The sequence below is a fragment of the Phyllostomus hastatus genome, unplaced genomic scaffold (assembly GCF_019186645.2).
Source record: "Phyllostomus hastatus isolate PE091 unplaced genomic scaffold, TTU_PhHast_1.1 phas_contig_41, whole genome shotgun sequence".
Classification (NCBI taxonomy): domain Eukaryota; kingdom Metazoa; phylum Chordata; class Mammalia; order Chiroptera; family Phyllostomidae; genus Phyllostomus; species Phyllostomus hastatus.
The window spans coordinates 1,123,821-1,150,680 of record NW_025333876.1 but is presented as its reverse complement, the minus strand read 5'-3'; the positions used below and the strand labels follow the sequence as shown (position 1 = coordinate 1,150,680).

Here is a 26,860-nt window from a genome sequence, read left to right as displayed (position 1 = left end):
CTATATTTTAGTTGTAATTTTGATGTGGTTGTGCAAAGAGGTGAGCCATGCCTGCCTAAGTCGCCATCTTGACCAGAAGCCCCTGGATCTTTTTTATGCTGTTTAGGTCCTAAGTTTCCTGAGCATCCTTAAAAGCAGTATTTTGAACTCTGCATCTGATAGATTGCTTATCTCCATTCAGTTTAGTTATTTTCCTGGAGTTATTTGATCTGTTCTTTCATTTGGGCCATGTTTCCTGGTTTCTTAATTTTGGCAGCCTCCCTGTGTTTGTTTCTATGTATTAGGTAGAGCTGCTATGACCCCGTCTTGGCAGTGTGGCCAAATGTAGTAGGTGTCCTGTTGGGTCCAGTGGCACAGACTGTCCTATCAGCCAAGCTGGGAACTTGAGGTGTGCCCTGTGTGTGGGCTGAGTATACCCTCCTCTTGTAGTTTAGCCTTGGTGCTGTTGGCAGGTCAATGGGAGGGATTTACCCAGGTCAATCAGCTGCAAGGACTGGCTGTGACCACTGACCACCATCCTCCACTTTCCACGGAACATCAGCTGTGCAGGAGCAGGGAGGTGGTGCTCCACAGTGATCTGTACTTGTCCACTGGGTGCACAGGTCCTGACATTCCCTGGGTGGTGTAGGCCAAAAATCAGCCTCCACCTGTGTTTTATCCAGGTCCACCCTGCCTGAGCTATAGAGCAATCTCAGATGGCTGCTCAGATGGTGCTGGGCTTGGGAAGATTCCCTGGCAAAGCAAGCTGTGAATCTAGGCTGGCTGCTGCTAGTGCCACGGCTGGGGCCACTTAGCAAGAGGTGCTGAGCCAGTTGTTGCTTGTCTGAAGGGATTTATGCAGTAGTTAAGCTTGAACCAAGACCATTCATATGGAAAAGCTACTATTAACAGCTGTAAGTTGGGTCTGACAGAGCCTCAGGGGACCTCCAGGGCAGGGCAAACAGTGTTAGCTGGGTTGATGGAGTCTCAGATGTGGCACCAGCCTGATGGCTCTGTGGCTCCCACCTTTCTGTCTGGGAGACACCTGTACCCCAGTTCTTGCCTTGATGCCAGACACTTCAGTTCCTCCCTGTATGCCACTGGTGCCTTACAATCTGCTACTCAGTCCTGGAGCTCAGAGGGAGGGAGTCTGAGTAAGTTTGTGGGTTCTTTAAAAGAAACTGCATGGGACTCCAGAATTTTCTTCCACTGACCCAATCCCCGCTGGTTTTTGCAGCGAGAAGTTATGGGGACTTATGTTCCTGACACTGGTACTCTGTGCTAGAGGGCCTGGTGTGGGGCTGGGATTCCTTGCTCCTGGAATAGCCCTCTTTAATTTTTATCCGCCGCATGTGGATGTGGGACCAGCCTATTCTGAGCCTGCCCCTCCTACCAGTCTGGATGGATGTGGTTTTTAATTCTGTAGTTCCATTCAGCTTGATTTCTGCCAGTTCTGAGTGATGGGTGTTCTATAATTTAATTGTACTTTTGAGGTGGTTGTGCAAGGAGATGAGCTGTGTTTACCAATACTGCCATCTTGAATGGTAGGCTTCAGTAATTTTTTAAAAACTGTTTTAATAAAATATTCTAAGGAGTTAAGTTACAGACAGAAATTTAGAATTCCAGTGAAAGAAGTTTGAAAGGAACCTTTTAATCATTTTCATTTTTTCTTCAGAGCTATGAATTTGTAGTTTTTTAAACCTCTAATACTAAATTTTACTCCAGTATTTCTGCTTAATAAAAACTGTAATTAGAGAAATTATTGCTTAAGTAGTTTCTTCTCTTTTGTATAAATATTAACATACTGTGAAGTACTCACAGAATTTTTATTAATTCTTTTGATACTTTAAAAATATAACACATTTTTTTTAATCTAGAATAGAATACATGGTCTTAGAAAAGTTATTTTTTTTCAAGTATGATTAATACAATTCACTATACAGCTTTGACCACAATTTTCTTGGTATACCTTCATTTGCTGATTTTTTTTTACAGTTTCTTACTTGTACTATTTTGTGTCTGCTTTTTCTCTAACATTATAACATTATTTAAACTTAACAACAGTTTTATGTGACTACACAATAACTTTTTTGCTCAGTTATTTTCTAGTTGTTACATATAATACTTTTTTTTTTCAATTTATCAATATTATCAGTAATGCTGTGATGGCCTTTTCACAATTTTTCATGATATCCTACATGAATTTACTAAAGGTAGGATTGATGGGTTAAAAGGAATGAATACTTTTAAGTTGTTTATAGTTCTTACTTTCCAGGTTGTAGTTTATATCACAGTAGCTAGCCTTCATTCATTCAACATAATGAAGGCACATCATGTACCATCCTTGGTATGTGATATAGTGGGTAAAAAGTAGACATGGCCCCTGTCACACAGAAAAGCCAGACACTAGAAAATAAATACATAAAAAATTATAAAGGATAACAAATACTATAAAAGAGAAACTACAGGGGACCCTACTTTGAATCCCAGGGTGAGGGAAGGAAAAATGACAGCACCACTTTGTATAGAACGGTGAGAGAAGGTCTCTGAGGTGACATTTAAATGAGGACCTGAAGGAGAAGAAAGAACAACCCAGAGGAAAGGATTACTTATATATGTGTTATGTAAGCAGGGGGTTCAGAGTACCTTTCTAGACAGAAGGAAAAAGAAGGCGGCTCTGAAGTGGAAAACAGCTTGATTTATTCAAAAAGGCATTTGTAGGTAGAGCATGGTATGCAGAGGTACACTGGGGGCCAGATAACGCAGTGTCTACTTTGCAAATACAATGTCCTTTTATGTCTAAAATGAAATTTCAGCAAAAACTTCTAAGCAGGGCAGTGACAATTGAAAACAGCAACATGAATGCTAGTTATGTACCAGGTCTACCACATAATTCATTTCATCCTTACAATAACTCTAAATGAGTAAGTATTATTAGCCCAATTTATAGATAAGATGCCCAAAGCCAGAAAGAACTAAGTGAGTTAGTGTACATTAATCCTTCATACTGATTCATCATTATTAAAACTAGGGTGCAAATGCAAGCAGAGTCCACCCTCTTAACTACCGCACTGCACTGCCAGTGCACAATTGAGTGCCATCATTTAACTGGAAGAAATGGCATATCCTCAATATTACTGTATTACTTGGCTAATAAAACTGGAGTTGCAAAAAATGTTTATATACACAATGTATGTCTATTTATATGTATGTTGTGTAAATTTATTGCTTATAGCACTTCTGGTCTTCCTTTTGGATAGCATTAATGTTTCTCTTTCCTTTTTTAAAAAATAAATTAACTAGTGAGGATGTGGAGAAAAGGGAACCCCAGTGCACTGTTGATGGGACTGCAGACTGGTGCAGCCACTGTGGAAAACAGCATGGAGTTTCCTTAGAAAACTAAAGATGGGAACTGCCTTTTGACCAAGCGATTCCACTGCTGGGACCATACCTTAAGAATCCTGAAACACCAATTCAAAAGAACCTATGCACCTCAATGTTCATAGCAGCACAATTTACAATAGCCAAGTGCTGGAGGCAACCTAAGTGCCCATCAGTAAATCAGTGAATCAAAAAACCGTGGTACATTTACACAATGGAATTCTATGCAGCAGAGATAAAGAAGGAGCTCCTACCCTTTGCGACAGCATGGATGGAACTGGAGAGTTTTATGCTAAGTGAAATAAGCCAGGTGGTGAAAGACAAATACCATAAGATTTCCACCTATGAGAGGAACCTAATGAACAAAATAAACAAGTGAGCAAAATAGAACCAGAGGCATGGAAAGAAGGAGCCAACTGACAGTGACCAGAGGGGAGGCAGGAGGGGGATAAGTGTGGAAAGAAGGGGAGGGGACTACTAGTCAAAGAACATGTATGATTGACTCATGGACATGGACAACAGGGTGGGGACTATTTGAGTGGGGGGTGGGCTGGGCAGAAGAGAGCAAAGGGGGAGAAATTGGGACAATAGTAATACAATAAAATATTTAATAATAAAAAAAGTATTGAAACCATAAAAAAAGAAAATAAACTGTTTTTTTTTATTGTTGTTCAAGTACAGCTGTCTCCTTTTCCACTCTACCAAACTCCCCAGCCCCACTCATTCCCCCACTTTCGAACCTACCCCCCTTTGGCTTTGTCCATGTGTCCTTTATACATGTTCCTTAATGGCCCTTCCCCTATTATCCCCCCACCACCCTCCTCTCTGGTTACTGTCAGTTTGTTCTTTATTTCAATGTCTCTGGCTGTATTTTGCTTGCTTGTTTGTTCTGTTGATTAGGTTCCACTGTATCATGCTCCACTGTGGAAAACAGTATGAAATTCCCTCAAAGAACAAAAATGGAATGGCCTTTTGACACAGCAACCCAACTGCTGGGATCATACCCTACGAATCCTGAAACATAAGTTCCAAAGAACCTATGCACCCCCATGTTCATAGAAGCACAATTTACAATAGCCAAGTGCTGGAAGCAACCTAAGTGCCCATCAGCAAATGGGTGGATCAAAAAACTGTGGTACATTTACACAATGGAACACTACGCAGCAGAAAGAAAGATGGAGCTCCTACCCTTCGAGACAGCATGAATGGAACTGGAAAGCAATATACGAAGTGATATAAGCCAGGTGGCGAAAGAGAAAAATCAACTATTTTTATTCAGAGCAGGCATCTATTCATATGTTGTGCATATATTTTACAAATGTGAAAATATACATTGGAGAATCAGTTGACCTAGGATCACAGGTGCATTAAATTTGAAACTCAAAGATAAAGGCTTCCCTGTGAACAGATTTTTTTTTACTTTATTTTTATTATTTACACTATTACAGATGCTCCCATTTCTCCCCTTCTTTTGCCCACCTCCTCACTCCCTGCCCTTGCCCCTCTTCCCTCTGGCCACCACCACACTGTTGGCTGTGTCCATCAGTTGTGCATATATGTTCCTCAGTTAATCCCTTTACCTTTTTTCATCTAGTACCCACCCCTGGCTTTTTATTTCCTTTTTAAAGCTGCAATTTTTGCCCACTGGTATGATTTCAAAAAATTCTACCACTGGGATGTGTCTTGCCATATGCAGTGAATATATACATTTAACTTGAGTATTTTTGTACTTTCAAACTCTGTATCTTAAATGGCAAAATTTCAATTGATGGTGTGTAACAGTCAAGAAGAAAATATAACTGCTTTTATTTCGAATTTAATTTATTGTGTATATGCATTACCTTTACCAGGTTTGTGTCCATGTTATGCTTTCTTCCTACAAAGTTATTAAGGAGACTTTATTTTGCACTAACCATTCTAGAACAGTTTATGTAATGTAGGATTATCTGCTGCTTGAGGGTTGAAGCAACTGTGAAACTGTCTGCATACCTTTATTTTTCAGACAAATGTCTTTATTTCTTCTATAGTTACTGGTCCACTTAGTTTTTCTACCTATTCTAGGGCCAATTATAGTAATCTGTATTTTATTTCTAAATGCTTATTTAATCCAGGATTTTTCAGAACACCAGAATAGTTCCATAACTACTAAAGAAATTTAAATCATCCATCCCCACTTCAATGCACCAGAATCAGGGTTGTACAGATGAGTTTTACCAAGCTTTCAAGAATACTCCTATATCATACAAATTATTCCAGAAACTAAACTCAATTTTCTAAAGCTAATATAATTGTAATGGAGCAGAACAAGGACAGTATACAAACATAAGATTACTGATCAATCTCACTTGTGAATATAGCTGAAATAAAATGGTAGCAAAGGGAATTCAATAGTAACTTAAAAAAACCCCCACCAAAAACAAACCCCAAGACCAAGTAGTGCTGATCCCATTAATGCAAGATGGTTCAACACTAAAAACAAAGTAAGTCCTGGCTAGTGTGGCTCAATGTATTGAGCACTGGCCTGCAAACTAAAGGGTCACTGGCTCAGTTCCCAATCAGGAAACATGCCTGGGTTGCAGGCCAGGTCCCTCCTGGAGGGTGTGGGAGAGGCAACCACACACTGATGTTTCTCTCTCTCTTTCTCCCTCCCTCCCCTCTCTCTAAAAGTAAATAAATAAAATTAAAAAAAAATAAAACCATATACATATAAATTACCACATTAACAGATTAAATAATCATATGACCATCTCAAAAGACATGGAAAAAGCATTCAATAAAGTTCATTCTTGATTTAGAAACAATTATATATAAAAGGAACATCTTTAACCTGATAAAAGGTACCCACCAAACCCCCACAAGAAATATCACATATAATGGTGAAACTTAAGAATTCTCATTATAGACAGAAATGATAGTCTCCTCAATTATTTGCCAATGTACTAGTAAATATGCACTAGCATTTTTCTATTATGAGATGACAAGAAAACTGCATTTCATGGACTCAGATTTTCACTTTCCTTTTAAAATTTAATATTTCCGTAACTGGGTTATGTCTTATAACTTCTGTGATGTGACGGTAGAGTTGGCAGCATATTTTCTTTCTCAGTGATATATAAAACAATGCTGCAGTTTTCAGCTTTCCAATCTTTGCAGTAAAAAGACGTAATATGATACATTTGGGATAGATTTTGAGTGTGTCTCACAGGTGGGAAGTTATTGAGAAATTTTAGGTAGGAGAATAATATGATTGATTTACTTTGTAGAAGAATCATTCTGATAGCTACATAGATCATAAAAATATAAGACTACAAGTCAAGAAGGTCACTTGGGAGTTTCTGCACTAAGCCTGATGGCCTAGATTAAAATAATAGTGATAGAAATGATGAGAAGCAAAGCCTCAAGGTAATAAATGAAGTCCCAAAATTTCAACTGTGTAAATGGGGATGGGGGTCAGGTTATTGTAGGGTAAATAGAAGTTAATGAAATGAACAAGGTGAACCTATACAACTAGCAGTCCTGGAAGTCCATCTGGAAGATCGAAATCCATGTCCTAGCTGCAAGGAATTTTAGAATCTGGTTGTCAATTGGCACCTGATTTATGGGACTGATCCAGGGATACCGAGCTAGAACTGCAGAATCTCTGCAAATTTGCCCCTTCCCTTCCTGGTTTACACTCCTGGAGCTTCTCCTCCCTGAAAACAAGCGCTCCAGTCTACTCTTCTTTTAGAAGAGACACTGGTGAGGTAAATGGGATCAAATGGACAATAGGGCTACATTCAAAATTGAGTTACAGGAGAGTGTTAGTTACTGTAATTTGATCTGAGAGCTGTGTTGAAGGTATACATGACCAGAATCCATTTATTCATTCAATACATTTTATTATACATACAATTTTCTTCTGGGTAGTGATGATATAGCAGTAAATAAAATAAAGTTTCTTCCCTGACAGCACTTACATTCCTATGGAAATTGATGATGGAAGTAAAGTTCACTTAGGGAACACTTATTGGGTGCCAGACATTTACTGCATGTCCTAATACTTCAGATTAATCTCTGATAGAAAGACAACAATATAGGTATGGTCCATCTTGTAAATGAGGAAAGTAACACGGAGAGATAATCCTTCCAAAGGTTACATAATTAACTGGTGAAGCTTAGGTTCAAACAAATCTCAGGCCCATTATAATAGGGGCTTAATTTTTCAGCTTTAACTCCTGATGGTAGAAAATGACTCTTCAGGGATAGAAAACATAAGATCCTTAACTGCTTCCTACTGTATTCAATCCATCTTATTTTTGTTCTTAATTTTTCCTTTTGTTATTCTTTGTTTCTTCCTACCTTTCTTTTTTTAAACTTCAGATTCCCATCTCCCTCTTCAGCATGAAGCCCCAGACAACATTTGATTTTACCACGTTGTGTCAGTCAAAGAAAAGACGATAAAAGAGAAGATCAATCAAAAGAAAGAGGCCAAAGAATGAATGTCATGAACTCCAAATCTGTGCCTCAGCCTTGTAAAGGTTACAGCTGTGTAACAAGTCTATCTTAGCAAGACAGGACAGGACACTAGCTACTGCTGGAAGTGTTGAGCACTAACAGGATGATTATCTGCGGCAGATATTACCAAGAATTGATTACCACATCACGCAAGGGACGAGAATGGTTGCGTCATTTCTAAAATGACTTCCAATTTTATTATCTATTAGCTTATGAAATTAGGAAAAACAAAATATTATCTTCATTTGAAATGGTATAAGATACTTATGTAAACAGACTTTTAGAGTTAAAAAAACTGGCAGCCTATGTTCCCATTTTTTATTTTGTTAAATAGGCATCTTAAACTTTACTAACCTGAATTATAAGCCTGTTATTTGAAAAGACTACAAATTCAGAGAGTTGAAACTGATGTTAGATTCAGACATCTATTCTAAAACGGAGAGGCAGGAATCCTCAGATTATGTACTACTTACATTATTGTATCTATGGCATGACATAAATCTGAAGGCAAAAAAAATTATATATAAATTAAATAGTTAAACATGGACATAGGTAATTATAATAAAGCACAGTATTGCATAAAGGAAAAGTGAAATCCAGCTGTCCTGAGGGTAGAAAGCTTTAATAAATATATTTCTTCAACATTTAATTCAGTAACTATGTAACAGTTCATTGTTCCTGAGAAAACTTAGCTTTACAAAATCTAAATAAAAACTTCTGTGTTGATTAGAAAAACATCGATAAAAATCTAAACAAAATCTTGGACTTTTATGTTTAACTCACTTTAAAATATGGCTAGCTGCTTGTGCTTATTTCTGTAAGAAGATTTACTTTTACCCCCTTATTTCATCATTTCTCATTTGCTGGTATCCAATAAAGTGATACAGTTGCCAAACTGAAAAAGAATCAATGAAAGATACACATGGTCATGGGCACCAGTGACTTAAAACAGGTTTAGATACCAACTTTAGCTGAGATAATAGAAAACCTAACCTAATAATTCTATCTTTAAAGATCAAATTACTTTGGCAAATCTTCAGAAATCTGGAATATTATATAATACTCTCAGGCCTGAGTTTATCACTAAAAAGTTAGATTGAAATACTAATTCTATATGCTTTTTCATAGTATAATTCAGAGAATTCTGGAATCTTTTTTGGAAAAACCAATTTTTTGGTATTCTGACTACAGTGTATGTTTCTTTTGCTAATGTAAAAATTTAAAGTCCCCCCCACAAGTGTTGGGGGTCCACCATTAACATCATATTAAATAAGGTAACAACTTGCATCAGATGCATGCAGAGACTGGTGAATTCTTGTCTCCAATAATATGATTCAAAAGTCCTTTAAACAAAACCACCCCAAGTCTGTCCATTTTTGGAAACATGCTGCTCTGGATGATAGTAAATTTTGTTTACACAAACGGTAGCAGTTACGTAAATTATATAATGAAGTATCACATCAATTATGTTGGAAATACAGAAAAGATATATCTAACTTACAACCACTCAGACAATCATCTACTTCTAGTTAATTTTCAGGATCACCCAAAAATATTATCTTAAACTCTATTTTTCCTGATGAGATTATTTAAACAACCATTCTTGATTGGTGAAATTTGGCTAAAAAGACTCTAGCATTGTGCAGATTGAGTTTGAAAGACTCATTCAGAATCTAAGGAAAAGCAGACTAGAAGCAATATGAAAACCAAATAACATAATATTTTTATTATCTACTTGTAATCTTTCCATATAAACATGTATGGTATTTGCAATTGTGCCAATAAGTAAAATTAAGTGGGTCATTTTCTGTTACATACAAATAACAGAATGCAGTCCCTTGTGTATGCTCAATACACTATCAAAATTTAGCAAATGTATCATTTATCAAGAAACTAAATGGACTGTTTACAATTCAGTACTTTCAAGAAAGGAAAACTACCCTATTGGTCATTTAAGTAAACATACTCTAGAATAAGTACAATTCCATGCTAACAAAATTAATGCAAACCTCATTTAAGTTTGTTTTAATTAGTTGTTATCAATAAAACCTAAAGTCTAAATTTCATGGATGCAATCTTATGTTTTACTAAATACACAATTAAACAAGAAAATTAGACTTAATCCCAGGAGTTCCCAATAAATGAAGCAAATCACATGTAATAAGCAATGATTAAAATTGATAATTAAAAAGTATTTTTCTTACAGGAAGATATGTTTTAAAGAAACATGTTTAGTATATTCCCAACACTCACTTCAAAGAAGCTAAAGCACAGAGAGAAGGGGCAAGACACAGAACAGAGGCTGAGAATGCAGGTTCCTTTCTTTCCAACTGTTGAATTTCTTTGTTGCTTTGTCTCTTGCAGCACACTGATAATCTTAGGTCCTTTCTGCTTCAGGTAACACCCCACCCAAAGAATTTAATGGCCCATTTTTAGGCAGAAATAAAGTGTATGCATGGCCTTTTATTTTTAATAGTAATCGCCCTTTAACATAAAATATACTAAACCACACTGAGTATTATGTGTAAACTTCAATAATAGGCTAAATAGGCATTTTTATCAGTTTTATGGTCCATATGAAACTTTTCTTTTATGCTTATAACAATAACACTCGTATGTTAATGGCAAACTATCCATTTTGAAAAGGTAGTAAAGGAAGAAAATAGAACTTGCCTGAAATTCTCCATTCATATAAAACCTTCTTAGAAAAATATATTCCATAGTTTTATACAAAATGATTTTATAAATGTCAAGAAGTTTGCAAAAAACAATAGCTACTTATAATACTAAGTCTTTTCTAAAGCTACGACTGAGTTTTTTTCCTTGATGTTCTCTTTTCCTAACAATATCAAATACCTTTTGGGAAAGTGTCTAGTGCAGCGGTTTTCAAACCTTTTGGAACACAACCCACATGAAGAAAATCATTTAATATTACATGACCATATCCACACATGAACATATGTAATTAAACAGAAGCTTCATGAAACAATAATTTTCCTTAATGCATACAATAAACTCTGATACTTTCTCTATAAATAAATAAATTAAAAGGTTGGCTGTGTTGTTTGATTTCCTGGCTCACTTATGGCTTACAATCTGCAATTTAAAAATCACTGACCTAGTTGAAAAAAACCCCTAAATTTGGCAGTCCAGCTTTGTTACAGCTATTGAAGTAACTCGAACTGATTCATGAATTAACCTCTGTGTTGCTCAGTTTTTCCACTTACCAGCTGTACCATTCATGCATACAAAAAGGAAATGCACCACAAACAAAAAAACATATAATCATGAGGAAACATTGGTATTAGTAAACAAAACTAATAAACAAATAGGGCAATCTTTAACTCAAACATAAAAACATCAGTTCCAAAATACTGCAGTAATTCATAATGCTACCATCAATACACAGTAACATGCCTTAATAAAATAGGCCCTATGAAATTAAGTTTTAGTCAATGGCTCACTTCTGAGAGTTTGATGTTATTTAATTTAATGGTTGCTAAGACACCAGAATATCCTTCACCAAGGACAGTTAAAGCCCCATCAGGTGATTCCAAGTTACCCACTATAATTAAAATAAACTGCAGGGCAGTAGCACTATCAGATTGTTAAGAAAGTAAGTCAGATTAAAGCTTTGAAATAGCTCCAGCATCTTTTGAAGATGTTTAGCAGTGGCCCCTGGGGTATTTCGTATTTCACATCATGTACTACACACAGCAGCACATCTCCACTGGGATACTCCCAAGGGAAATCTCTGAAGAGATTTATTTTCTAGGAAATTTTACTATGGCATAAAAAACTACTTTGAACTGGTTTAGGGCAAGGGTGACCAACTAGCAAATAGTTGCAACACTACAAAACACTCCAAATTTCATATTCAACCTTGTAATTAATCTTCAATAAAAAAAACCATGATGCAGTGTTATATTATAGTATACCACACTTAATATTAAACTCAACTTAGTGCAATAAGGCAAAAATACAACTCTATGTGCCTGGCAGTTCCAAGTTAACTATCACTATGACAAAATCATTAAAGTAATAATTAAAATGAAATTTTGGGCATCAGGTATTGAAAAAAGTAGAACACATTAATAACCATATGAGGGCTTGATACATATAATAACAAAAATTAATGGCAAACAGGCAGTCACATTAAATACTACTTTATTTTCTATTAAGTTCCTTAGAAAACAGGTCAAAAGCCCCAGTCTCTGATACTTAGAGTCTGATTTAAGTGTAATCCATTTCTACGGTCTGTCTGATATGGTGGCATCACTATTTTCAACAAAAAGCATAAAATTCAGCCAACATTGATTGCACTAATAAGTTAAAAATGAACAACTACTTGCTAGAAATTATTTCCATCTATTATTGTGAAATTATTGTGACTAGAGATGAACTGGTCAGTTGCTATATAAAAGTGAAATATAAGAGTTGAAATTCAGAACAGCTGGTATGTTAAGGAAAAGGTAAGTAATGCCCTCTTATCTACAATTAAAGAATAATTTACACAGGAGAGAGTTTAAGGTGTTTTTGAAAAAAAAAAGTGAGGGCTGTAAATGAACAATGATGGAGATTTTCTAACTTTAAGGTTAAATAGTTGAAAAATTAATGACATGAAGAACATCAGAATAAATAAGCAAAGGGTGAGGAAAGAGGTTTCACTGGGAAGAACAAAAATATTGGGTAGAGGAAGAGTTTGGTAAGAGAATAACAGATCAATAGCATTAGCTGAATGGTCTCTGAACCAATTGGTAACAGCAGTGTCCTTTTTGGTAGAAAGAGGGAGGCTGAAAGGATTAAATTGTAGTATGAAGAGAAGTTTTCTGTACGGTTCCACTATAGTAAACCATGGCAGAGATAAGATAGTAAAAAAAGAGAAATATGCAACAGAGTATATACACATATGAGTCTGCAGATTTGGTGAAGCATCAGGTAATATCAAAAACAACCTATAGACAATAACTGTGGAAGGCACTTTGTTTTGGTTATAAATTAACTAGTTCATTCATTCAACAACATAAGCAATATTGTATATACACATTATGTATATGGCTAGACATTGGAGAGATACAATTATTAAGCCACACTCCTTGCCCTCAACAGCTAATAATCAAATAGAGAACATATTAACAAAACTACTAAGTGCCCGATGGGCAGTTCAAAGGATTTTAGAAGTAAAAAATTCTTATTTCTAGGTATGGTAAGGGGAGGCTCTGCAGGAGTGGAGTTTAAAAGGAAGAAGAGAATTTCAATGCTGGAGATGAAGGTAGGAGGGGTAAGCTCTAAGCTGGCTGAAAACTAAATAGAAGAAGACAGAAGAAAAGAAGATTGGAGCCAGACTCTAATGCCAGTTTTCACTTCAATTCCCAAATATCAGCATGCATATCTATTTGACAGTGTTTACAAATTTTTAATTTATCACAGAATGGAGGACTTCTGGTCAAGAAGGAAGCATAGGAAAACATGGCTCACCTCCTCACACAACCACAGAGAAAATACGACCAGACTACAAAACAATTATCACCCAGAGTCATCAGAAAACTGAGCTGTGCAGAAGTCCAACAACCAAGGAATTAAAGAAGTCACATTCATGGGACCCATAGGAGGGGTGGAGATGAGGAGATGTGAGGAGAGAGGTGTGGAGGAGCAATGAGCAATGGTCCCATACCCACCTGTGGTGGATAAAAGTCAGGAGGGACACCTCAGGAGCGAGAGATCCCAACCTCACACCAGACCACCCAGCCCAGGGTTCCAGCACTAGGAAGACAAGTCCCCACAATTTCTGGCTCTAAGAACCAGCGGGGGTTGGGGAGGTGGAAGAAACTGAAGGATTCTCATGAGTCTCCTCTTAAAGGGCCTGCAACAGAGTTAGGACTTACACAGATTCACTCCCTCTTGGCTCCAGAGCCAAGGCAGCAGCTGAAAGGGCACCAGAAGCATACAGGGAAAAAATGAAATGTCTGGCATGAGGGCGAATGTAGGGAAACAGTTTCCTCCAGGACGAAACTCCAGAAGCCAGGTAGCAGCACTGCCTCCTTTCTGAGACTTTGCCCACACAGAGCCACAGAGTGGCCACACTATATTGGAGACTCCATCAACCTGGTTCACGTGCTTCCGCACCTCGGCAATTACCTAAGGCTTTGCCCCATCCAATTTACTGTGTGCTTGTCAACAATAGGGGGTCACTACTAAGACAGGGGGTCAAAGCAGCTCTAGTTAATAGAAACAAACATGGAGAGGCTGCCAAAATGAGGAGACAAAGAAATATGGCCCAATAGAGAGAACAGATCAAAACTCCAGAAAAAACTAAACAAGATGGAGGTAAGCAATCTATCAGATGCAGAGTTCAAAACACTGGTTATTAGGATGCTCAAGGAACTCACTCACAGAAAAGACACAGGCAGAAATGAAAGTGACACTAAGTGAAACACAGAAATATTTATAGGGAATCGACAGTGGAGTGGATGAAGCTGAGAATCAAATCAATGCTTTGGAACCTAAGGAAGGAAAAAACAATCAGAACAGCAAGAAGAAAAAAAGAGTTAAAAAAATGAGGATAGGCTAAGGAGTCTCTCGGACAACTTCAAATGTACCAACATTCACATCATAGGGATGCCAGAAGGAGAAGAGAAAGAGCGAGATATTGGAAATATATTTGAAAAAATAATGAAAGAAAACTTCCCTAATTTGGCAAAGGAAACAGACATACAAGTCCAGTAAGTACAGAGTCCCAAAGAAGGATGCAAAGAGGACCACACCAAGACACATCATAATTAAAATTCCAAAGGTTAAAGGTACAGAGAGAATCTTAAAAGCAGAAAGAGAAAAGCAGATAGTTACCTACAAAGGTATTTTCATATGAATGTCAGCTGATTTCTCAAAAAAAAAAAACTTTGCAGGCTAGAATGGACTAGAAAGAAGTATTCAAAGTGATAAAAAACAAGGATCTATAACCAAGACTACTGTATCCAGAAAAGCTATCATTTAGAATGGAAGGGTAGATAAAGAGCTTCCCAGACAAGGTGAAGCTAAAGGAGTTCATCATCACCGAACCTTTTATTTTATTAAATGTTAAAGGGATTTATTTAAGAAAAAGATGAAGAAAACGATGAACATTAAAATGGCAATAAATTCACAACTATTAACAATTGAATGTAAAAAACAAACTAAGCAAACAAGCAGAACAGAAACAGAATCATAGATATGGAGATCATTTGGAGAATTATCAGTTGGGAGGGGGAAGGGGTAGATTGGGGGAAAAGGTGCAGAGATTAAGAAGTACAAATTGATACGTACAGAATAGACAGTGGGATGTTAAGAACATATAGGAAATGGAAATAGTAAAAATAAAAACTTATACACATGACCCATGGAGAAGAACTAAGGTGGGGTGACTGCCAGAGCAAATGGGGGTACTGGGTGGAGGGGGCAAAGGGGGAAAATGGGATAACTATAACAGCATAACAAATAAAATACAGTTAAAAAGTTTATCACAGAATGTTTCCTAGTAAAAAAAAATTAACTGACCTTGAATTTATTTTAGAAACTGCACCAGAAATAAAACCCATTACTAAATTTAGAGAGTTTTACAGAAAATAGCCAGTTCTACTGAAAGACGCCACATAAGTAGTGAATTGACTGGATGTCCTCAAAATGGTCACAACAGAGCCACTGGTAGAGCAAACTTTTCATCATGCCCTTACCAAATTGCTTTTTAATTATTTTGATATTGAATTTACTGGGCTGACATTAGTTAATAAAATTATATAGATTTAATGTGTACAGTTGTGTAATACATCATGTGTGTTTACCACCCCAACTCAAGTTTCCTTCCATCACCTTTTATCCCCACTATACCCTTTTCCACCTACCCCTACCACCACCTCCCCACAGTAATCACCAGCTTGCTCTCTACAAGTATGTCTCTATTTTGCTTGTTAGTTTCTTTTACTCATTAAATCCCACATATGAGTGAAATCATATGGTAATTGTTTTTCCTGACTGGCTTATTTCACTTACCATGATGCTCTCCAGGTTCATCCGTGCTCTCACAAAGGGTAAGATTTCCTTTTTTTTTTTTTTTCTTATGGTGAATAGTATGACATTGTGTAAATTACTACAGAATTTTTATTCACTCATCCAGTGATGGGCACGTTGGCTGCTTCCAAATTTTGGCTATAGTAAATAATGACGCAATGAACTTAAGGGTATATATATACTTTTGAATTAGTGTTTTGGGTTTCTTTGGATAATTCCCAGAAATGAAATTGCTGGGTATCAAGGCAGTTCCAGTTTTAATTTTGAGGTAACTCTACTCAGCTTTCTACAATGGCTGCACCACTTTACATTCTCACCAAGAGTGTCTGAGGGTTCCTTTTTTGCCACATCCTTGCGAACACATGCTGTTTATTGATTTATGACAGTCATTCTTACAGGTATGGGGTGATAGCTCACTGTGGTTTCAATTTGCTTTTTTCTGATGATTAGTGACATTGAGCATCTTTTCATATGTCTATTGGACATCTGTATGTCCTCTTTGGAGAAGTGTCTATTCAGGTCATTTGCTCATTAATTGGATTGTTTGCGGGGTTTTGGTTTTGAACTTTATCAGTTCTTTATAAATTTTGAACATTAACCACTTATCAGATGTATCACTGGTGAATATGTACTGCCATTCAGTGGGTTTTCTTTTCACTTTGTTGATGGTTGCTTTTGCTGTGCATAAACATTTTAGTTTAATGTAGTCCCATTTTCTTTTGTTTCCCTTGCCAAAGGAGATGTATCAGGAAAAATATTAATACAAGAAATGTCTGAGATTTAACTGCCTGTGTTTTTTCTAGGGTTTTTATATTTTTCAATGTCTTAACTCCATTTTGAATTTATTCTTGTGTATACTTTAAGAAGGTGGTCTAGTTTCATTTTTTTTCACTTAGCTGTCCAGTTTTCCCAACACCATTTATGGAATAGACAATCTATGCCCCATTGTGTGTTTTGCCTCCTTTGTCAAGTATTTTTTTATCCTCACCTGAGAACATTTTTTAAATTGCTTTTTAGAGAGAGAGGAAGGGAGAGAAACATAGATGTGAGAGAAAAACATTGACTGCTTGTCTCCTGTATGCACCTGGATTGGGGACTGGACCTACAACTGAGGTATGTGCCCTCCTGACTAGGTAACAAACCTGCAACTTTTCAGGTCCACGACAATGCTCTAACCAGCTGAGCCACACCAGCCAGGGCTTCTTTGTCAAATATTTATTGACAAAAACAGTGTGGGAATGTTTTTGTCTTCTCTATTTTGTTCCATGTATCTATAAGTCTGTTTTTATGCCAGTACCATGCTGTTTTGATTACTATAGCTTTGTAGTAGAGTTTGATCAGGTAGCATGATTCCTCCAATTTTGTTCTTCTTTCTGAAGATTTCTGTAGCTATCTGGGGTCTTCTATGGTTCCACATATATTTTTGGAATACTTTTTCTAGTTCTGTGAAATACATCATTGGTGTCTTGATAGAAAGTGGGTTGAAACTATAGATTGCTTTGGGTATGCACATTCTAATGATGTTAATTCTTCCTATCCATGCACATGGTACATACTTCCATTTATTTGTATGTATTCGCTTCATTGTCTTTCTTCAGTGTCTTGTAATTTTCTGAGTACAGGCCTTTTATATCCTTGGTTAGATTTATTCATAGGTACAAGTATTTTATTCTTTTTGAAGCCATTGTGAACAGGGTTACTTTCTTAGTTTCCTTTTCTGATAGTTCATTATTGGTATAAAAATGCAACCAATTTCTGGATATTTATTTTGTATCCTGTTACTTTGCTAAATTCATTTACCAGTTATAGCAGTTTCTTCTGTAAAATCTTTAGGGTTTTCTATATACAGTCTCATGTTTTCTGCAAATGATGAGTTTTATTTCCTCCTTTCCAATTTGGATGCCTTCTAGTTCTTCTTATCTGATTAGTGTGGCTAGGACTTACAGTACTATAGTGAGTAAGAGTTGTGAAAGTGGACTTTCCTGTCTTCTTCCTTATGTTAAGGGAAATATGTATAGTTTTTGCCCAATAATATGATGTTGGCAGTGGGTTTGTCATATATGGCCTTCATTATGTAGAGGTATGTTCCCTCTATATCCACTTCGTTAAGAGTTTTTATAAATGGGTGCCAGATTTTATCAAAAGCTTTTTCTGCATCTATTGATATAATCACATGGTTCTTATTTTTCATTTTCTTTATGTGGTACAACACATTTATTGATTTGCAGATACTGTACCAACCTTGCATCCCTGAAATAAATCACACTGGATCATGGGTTATGATCTTTTTAATGTATTGTTGGATCTGGTTTTCTAATACTTTGTTGAGAATTTTAACATCCATGTTCATCAGGAATATTAGCCTATAACTTTCTTTCAATTTAGTGTCTTTATCAAGTTTTGGAATTAGGATAATGCTGGCCTCATAAAATGGCTTGGGAGTCATCCCTCCTTTTAAACTTTTTTGGAATAGTTTAAGATAAACAGGTGTTAGCTCTTCTTTGAATGTATGATAAAATTGAAGCCATTGGTCCAAGTCTTTTGTTTGTTAGGAGTATTTTGATTACTGCTTCAATTTCACTAGTTGTGACTGGCCCATTCAGGTTCTATGTTTCTTCCTGATTCAGTTTTAGAAGACTGTATCTTTCTAGGAATTTACCCATTTTGTGCATGTTGTCCATTTTGTTGTCATATAGTTGTTCATAGTATTTTCTTACAATCCTTTATATCTCTTTGTTGTCAGTTGTTACTTCTCTTTAATTTCTGATTATATTTATTTGTGTCCCTTTCTTGATGAGTCTGGTTAAAGGTCAATCTGTTCTATCTTTTCAAAGACAACTCTGTTCCACTGATCTTTTGTATTGTTCTCTTAGACTCGATTTCATTTATTTCTGCTCTGATCTTTATTATCTCCTTCATTCTACTCACTTTAGGCTTTTTGGGGAGGGTCTGTTTCAAGTTCCTTTATATATAAAGTTATATTATTTGAGAATTTTCTTGTTTCTTGAGATAGACCTTTAATGCTATGAATTTCCCTCGTAAGTCTGTTTTTCCTTTTGTCCCATGGATTTTGAGTTGTGTTCTCCTTTTCACTTGTTTCAAGGTATTTTATTTTAATGCTCACCCAAGGACATGCTTATTGATTTTAGAGAGAGGTTAAGGAAGGGAGAGGAGAGAAACATTGATGGGAGAGAGAAAAACAGATCGATTGCCTCTCATACATACCCCAACCAGAGACTGAACCCACAATCTACATATGTTCCCTGACCAAGAATCAAACCTGTGATCTTTCACTTTATGGGACAACACTCCAACCAACTGGTCCACACTGGTCAGGGCTCAAGCTATCTTTTGATTTTTTCCTTAACCTTATTGTTTAGTAACATGTCATTTAGCTTCCATGTATTTTTGTTTTTGAGGTTTTTTTTTTCTTGTGATTGATTTCAAATTTCATACCATTATGGTAAGAGAAGTTGCCTGAAATGATTTCAGTCTTCTTAAATTTATTGAGAATTGTTTGTGTCCTAATATGTAGTCTATCCCAGTAAGTGTTTTATGTGCACTTGAAAAGAATGGATATTCTGCTAGTTTGAGTTGAAATATATTTTGAAGATATCCATTAAATCCATCTGATCTACTGTGTCATTTAAGGTCACTGTTTCCTTATAAATTTTCTATCTGGAAGATCTATCCATTGATGTCAATGGGGTGTTAAAATCCCCAGCTATGGCAGTATTAGTGTTAATCTCTCCCTTTTTGTCCACTAAGATTTGGTTTAAATATGTAGGCACTCCTATGATGAGTGTGTAAGTGTTCACAAGTGTCATATCCTCTTGTTGGATTGCTATCATTAAGTAGTGTCCTTCTTTGCATTTTACTATAGCCTTTGTTTTAAAGTCTATTTTGTCAGATGTAATTACTGACACCCTAGCTTTTATTTCCATTTGCATGATGGAAATTTTCATCCCTTTCCATTTTACATCCCTTTACTTTTAGTCTGTGTGTATCTTTAATTCTGAAGTTGGTATCTAGCAGACAGCATATCTGTGGGAGTATTTCCTTATCCATTCAGCTACCCTAAGTCTTCTGACTGGAACATTTAAGACATTTACATTTAGAGTGATTACTGGTAGGTATATATTTATGGCCATTTTATTCCTTTAACTATCTACCTCTGTTTCTTCTTCTCCTTATTCTTCAGGTGGGTCCTTAACCATTTCTTGTAATGCTGGTTAGGTGGCAAAAATAAATAAATAAATAAATAAATAAACAGACCCAACAAAGTCCTTTAGCTTTTTGTGTTTGGGAAGCTCTTTATTTCTCCTTCAATTTTAAACAATAGCCTTGCTGGGTAGTGTTGGTTACAGGTCTTTGCTTTTCATCACTTTAAGTATTTCATGCCAATCCTTTCTGGCCTGAAATGTTTCTGTTAAGAAATCAGCTGACAGTCTTATAGCAGTGCTCTTGTGGGTAACTGCCTTTGTCTTGTGGCTTTTAAGATTCTGTCTTTAACCTTTGCCATTTTAATTATGATGTGTCTTGGTGTGGGCCTCTTTGGGTTCACCTTGTTTGGGCCTCTCTGTACTTCCTGGACTTGTGTGTCTCTTTCCTTCACCAGGTTAGGGAAGTTTTCTGTCATTATTTCTTCAACAGAATCTCAATCCCTTGCTCTCTCATCTCCTTCTGGTACCCACTATGATGTGGATATTGTTATACTTCATGTTGTCCCAAAGGTCCCTTAAAACTATCCTCGTTTAAAAAATTCTTTTCTTTTTGCTGTTCTGATTGGGTGTTTTTTCTATCTTGTATTTCAAATTGCTGATTCAGTCCTCTGCTGCATCCAACCTACTGTTTATTCCTTACAATGCATTCATTCTTCATTTCAAATGTTGTATTCTTCATTTCTGACTAGTCCTTTTTTTAGGGTATCTATGTCCTTTTTCACACTGTTGAGCATCCTTATAACCATTACTTCGAACTCTATATCTGATAAATTGCTTGCCTCCATTTCATTTAGCTCTTTTTCTGAAGATTTCTTGTCCTTCCATTTGGGGCCTGTTTCTTTGTCTTCCCATTTTGCCAGCCTCATTGTGCATGCTTCTAGTATTAGATAGATCTTCTGTGACTCCCAGTCCTCTTTGGGTGGCCTTATGTTGTAGGGGCCAGTAGTGCAATCTTGTTCAACTGAGCTGGTGCTCTGAGAATGTCCTTTGTGTGGGTTATAAGGGCCCTACTGTTATAGTTGAGCCTCAATTGCTATTGGCTGGGTCATGCCTGGGACTGACCGACAGGCTCAATCCTGACCACAGTGTAAGAGCTGCTGTGTAGGTATTGAGCATATGAAGCAGAATCCAAGCAGAATCCACCTCAGCAGGGTTTGGTGCCTCCCAAGATCTCTCATTGGACATGCTGCTTTTGAAGCTTATTGGATCCTGCTTCTGATGTTATCCGAAGCAGGCCACATGTGGTTCTGGGTCTCTTGTAAGGCACTGTGGTGTAGGCAGAAGCTGCTTATGACTGGCCCCAGGCACCCTGTTTTGAGCTATCTCAATGTGGCTTTTCTGTAAATTCTTAGTTATAAGACTTCTCTTCACTAGTCTTCAGTTGGTTATTCAGGATGATTGTTCTATAACTTAGTTGTAATTCCAGTTTGTACCTGGCAGGACGTGAGTGTAACTGCTATCCATGCCACTGCCACGTTGGATCTTGCCAATGTGCTTTTAATTCAATACAGGAAGACTACATTTTTAGACGTGTTCAGACACTACTGTCAAACAAACCTTGGTTTCTTACACCAAAAGTATCAAATATAATTTGGATGCTTCATGTCTTTTTATTTCACTGGACTCAGAAAACCACCAAACTCAATCCAATCAGCCTAACAGACTTCAAACCTTTCCTTATTTTGAGTCACTGAAACATATCTTTATTTGAAGTTTTCATTATGATTTCACACTTAGTTCCTCTTTATAACACCAGGTAAAAATTCTTCATAGTCCTTAACCCAACAATCCTATTTTATATAAGCAAGTAACTTGTAGGGGAAAAAACCTGTAATAACTTGTCCCATATGGCTTTCACTGGTGCCTCTGTTTACTCATTTACATAGGAAGGTAATTTTATGTATCTATTCCTTGTGTCAAGGTGTCCAGATATTTGCTCAAGCATTATTGTGGATGTTTCTGTAAGAGTTTTGGGTAAGATTAACATTTAAATTGGACTTTGAGTAAAGCAGAGTACCTTCCATAATGTGGGTAGGCCTCATCCAATGGTTGGAGAGCTTAACAGAAAAAGACTGACCTACATGAAAAAGAAGGAAGTCTGCCAGCAGACTGCCCTTGAAGTCACCTGCAACTCTTCCCTTGGATCTCCAGCCTATTGGCCCATCTAACTTATACATAGATAGATACTTGTTCTAAAAGTAAAAAGTTCAGTTTGGATTCTTAGCTTACAAATTTTTGTGAGATAATTTTGTTTGTTTCCTCTCCAGCTCATTTTCCTTAAAACATCCATACATATACACTTATTACCACCTTCAGTCCAACAAGGGTTCCAGAATTTAAAATCTGTATTTCCCATCAAGGATGACAGACCCCAATTACTAATCTGTTACTGTGTAATGATCAATAGTGATAAAATCTTCATTTACTAAATACAGTTATAAATTGTTAAAGTTCAAATTCGCATATCAAACAAAAGAACTTCAATAACTCTACCATCTCAAACTAGTATTTTTATACAATAATAAAGTCAATTTTATTAAACAAAGTCTTCATTAACATTTTAGGATATTACTGAAATGGTGTTTTCAGGGAGTCTGTGTCAATGATCCAAATTAGTATGAAGTTTCTTGTGGCAAGCCAGCAACTCAACAACTGGTTAAATTCATAACACTAGAAATATTGGTCAGTATTGCTACATTTCATCTGAAATGTAATTTAAATTACATCTAAAACAGTCTGAAAAGGAGCAAAAATATAATTATTAATTACATTTGTTCTTATAGGGTAAATATTTCATCTGCAAATAACAAATATTTGAGAGGGGTATAAAAAGTCATGTTTTACATCTTCTGAAGAGTATCCTTCAGCATAAATGCTTTATTAATACATAGATTAATAGTTCATGTAGCTATAGCTGAAAAATTGTACAATATCTAAAGACTGAAATTTAATTTTCAGTTGGCAGGAAGATTGGCACATTTTCATAAAAACATGAAAATGAATCTTTCCTTTAGAAACCGAAGAATAATTCACAAGTTAGGCACCTGAACCAGTAAGATGCAGATTAGGGGCAGAGGTTATCACTTAAATGACACAATGTTTCAGTGGGCTTTGTGTGTCTGGGAGGCATAGAAGGGTCAGATGTCTAGGAACAGCACTAAGAAATCACACACAGACAGTACAAGAAATCTCACTTCAAATAGGAAAATCAAAGGAGGTAGCAGTACACAAACAATATGCTGCAGTTTGGAAAATATTTTGGACAAAAAGACTACTAAACAGCAGTGGCATATCAAGAAGGGTAGAGCAGTGGGAGTGGTTTGCCTCAGCTGAATAGAAATATTTTATCACTGATATTGTTCAGAACTTCTGGCATATAGTGACAATAAAAACTACTGTTAGTCTGTTTCATTATTATCTTAAAATTATCTACAGATAGTGCCTTTATCGCTTGCACCCTGGGTATAATATTCCCAGGACCCCCAACTCTTAGTATAGCACTAACAACAGAGGCGACTGAAATGACCTGTTTTACACTATCCCTATGTCAAAGAGTACTTGTTTAAGCCACATCAACAGAAAGTTTTCCCAAAGGAGAGGTAAAAGAAATTAGAGTTTATAATTATTTTTACTACTGTAGTTAATACTACTTACTGTAAGTGGTTCAAGTATATTATACATTAACATAAAAACTTAAATACCGGTTTAAAAATCAGTTTGTATTCATCTTACTCATTTAATAAACATGTATTTTGATGGAAAAAAATAATTTACAATAAAATGTAACATTATCTTAACATAATTAACTGTACATGGAAAATAAAAGTCCTTTAGCCCAGATTTTATTCCTTTGGAGATCATAAGAGAGGTCAGTAGCTCAAAAGTAGTAATAGTTTCCCCTATGTTGATTTTAGTGCCTAAAAGCTGAAATTTTCAGCTATGAAAGCCTAAAAAATTTCTCATTTCTGTTCTGTAAATTCACTATTCGTAAATAAAATACTCTAATTCTAATACAAAATTTGCATAAGGAAAAAAGTTCTTTCAAACAAATTTCTGATGTGCTATCAGTCTTAGTCTAAATGCTTTTGAGGTATGAGAAGTGGAGATGAAATAACTCTCATTAAATGTATTTCAGTCAGATTTACTGAAGATAGATGGAATATGATACTGCAACACCTGATCTGAAGGCCGAAGATTGAATGCATTAAATATAAAGCAGCTTGGAAAGAATATCTGCATGAGGGGCAGATCAGCTTCACCTCAAAGTCTACAGGGTTTTTTCCTATACACATGAGTAGAGACCAAATAATTTCCAGCACTGAGTTTTTAACTGTTTGAAATGAAGGCACTGCTATAAACCTTACTATAGTTACTACCTTGACTACCTATCAAAAGCACAACAATGTAATTATTCAATAAGGAAGGGGAATCTGAGGTTTAAATAATTTAAATTTATTAAGATTTAATGAACAATGCACAATTTAATGAACAATTTCATATTAGATGGGTAAAAGGAAGGCATAGACTCTTCTGCCGTGGAAGATAAAAATAAAAAAGCCAATTTCTGAAGTTTCTAAATTGTTAAAATTTAATGCAATTTAACATGGCAAGGCTTCTCAATGATGTACTCAGTTTTGATTAATAAAGGCTTAGTGGCCATAAGACTGCTACCAATACAGTAAATTTACATCTCCTCCAAAAGTTTTATTTTCAGGTTATTCATAAATATGTCAATTTCTAGGATGTCCCTGGCATCTACTAATTACATAAAGCAAGCCAATACTTTACTTACAGACTTAAGAAAAAACGAAAGCTTAGGAAAAAAAGTGTGCCCTCTCTGACCTCTTCACTTCAGTAGACAATAGCCAGTATGCATCAGAGAAGCAGGACACTTTATATAAAGAGCTAAGACAGGCTATGTTTTCAAACTGCACCACTCCCACTCCCTTTGTAAGGTTTACAAGCCTGTTTAGCATCCATATCTAGACACGACTAGAAAATAATCCAAATAAAATGCATCTTCATAGCTTAAACCTAACTACATATCAACTTACCAAATCCCTGTGCAACACCCAGTTAGCATGCAGGTAGTGAATCCCATCTAGGATCTGATACAGTAACGACTTCACCATTCCTCGAGGTAACTGAACTGGCTTCTTGTTTGCTTTAGAAGCTCTGTGAAACTTGATTATATGCTGAAAAAAAGAAAAATATCACAAGACGCTTAAAAAAGAAAAGATAATTTGATGTACACAGGGTCTGGCAGAAGTAACACCTTTGAGTGTGGTGGGAAGGGTACATGAATGTCTTGCATGAGACTGACAGCAATTTGAACATTTCACCTAAATGTCATATGGTGTGCTTGAGTGTGATATTGTCATGTTACAGAATTACATGCTTGTGATTTTGTAATAAAAGACTTTTATGTAATATAAAAGGGGAGTTATTTGTGCCAGACTTTGTATAATATTTTCCTAACAGAAGAAGAAACGCTTAGGGATGCCCAAAGATATTGAAAATACAATTTCACATTCTGCTGAATAACAGATAACTTACAAACTTCCTAATAACTAGAGTTAAAATTTCATTTCCTAAGCACATGACAGTGCCTCAAAAAAAAAATAAATGATTACCACAGATAAGTCGGAAATAAAGTGATTTTGTTTTTAAAGTATAATTAAAAATTTACCTTTTAGCATACTTAACACTTGTTTATCTGGTAGAAAGTTCTCTAAAACAATCACTGTTTTTCTGTAGTGATTAAATGAAAAGAAAAATACAGGCAAGTTTCAAGAGATACTGCTGGCTGGCTGACATAGTATAGATGCAGTGCCTATTTGTGATATATGGGTTATAATGAAAGCAAATGGGAAAATATTTCAATAAAATCTATGGAAGCACAAAGAAATAACATGTAAATGACCCATTCTCACTGGAAATATTTAGAAATATGAGATTCATATTTTTTTAAAAAACCTGTACCATCCATCAAAGCTTCTGAAGTATAGTGTTAGTGGACATCCAGGAAAATACCACTTTATTAAAAAAAAACAACTCACTTTATAAATAAGTGTACCTTGACAGAGATAAGATCCAATGTTTCAAACTCTCTTGATGGGTTCTTTTCATTTTAATTAAAGCACTCTCAAACTGCAAGAAAATCTGGAAGTCAGGTGCAGTCAACTGTGCTATGTGCACCACTGGGCGTATGCCTGGCATCAAATATGCACAAGAGCAAACTCTTGACCAGTATTGTATTTGTGAATGAAAATTAAGCATGCTCTTGAAATTAGTAAACATAAAATAGGAGTGAGATATTTAATATTATACGTTAAAATGTTTACTTACTATTTTCTTATGACATAGAAAACAGAACATGGATAAAGAATAACTAATGATTAATGACTGAGAGCATTTTACTTTCCAAAGAAAAAATATCCTGCAAAGACTACGTGGTAGGAAGGTCAAGTATACCTGTCAGTACATATGTAGTCTAATGATTAATCTATATTTTATTAGCAACATTGTATTCTTTTAATTTTTTTCTCAGTCACTTTTTTAAAAAGTTTTTAAGAACAGGGAAACAAAATAATAATTACCAAAGAAATGATGTGATCTGGTCTGAGTAGCTCTCAGAGCTTAATACCAATAAATTAAAATATATCATCTTTTAAAACACTGTAAAAATGAAAGAAACACATATAGAAGGGAGGTGAGATAATCAATTGGCATTATATATA

General features: G+C 35.9%; 1 protein-coding gene across 5 annotated transcripts in view; it reads right to left on the bottom strand.

Annotated features, from left to right (window-relative positions):
- Window positions 1-26,860, bottom strand: part of CDK8 (cyclin dependent kinase 8) — a 133,905-nt gene that overhangs the window by 28,197 nt on the left and 78,848 nt on the right. For 4 of the 5 annotated variants that reach the window (XM_045844915.1, XM_045844916.1, XM_045844914.1 and 1 more), the window contains exon 4: window positions 25,175-25,315. In XM_045844915.1, the coding sequence (XP_045700871.1) occupies window positions 25,175-25,315 (141 nt within the window). Of the gene's footprint in view, window positions 1-25,174; window positions 25,316-26,860 lie in introns of those variants that run through there. The other variant, XM_045844917.1, reaches the window with a different exon arrangement.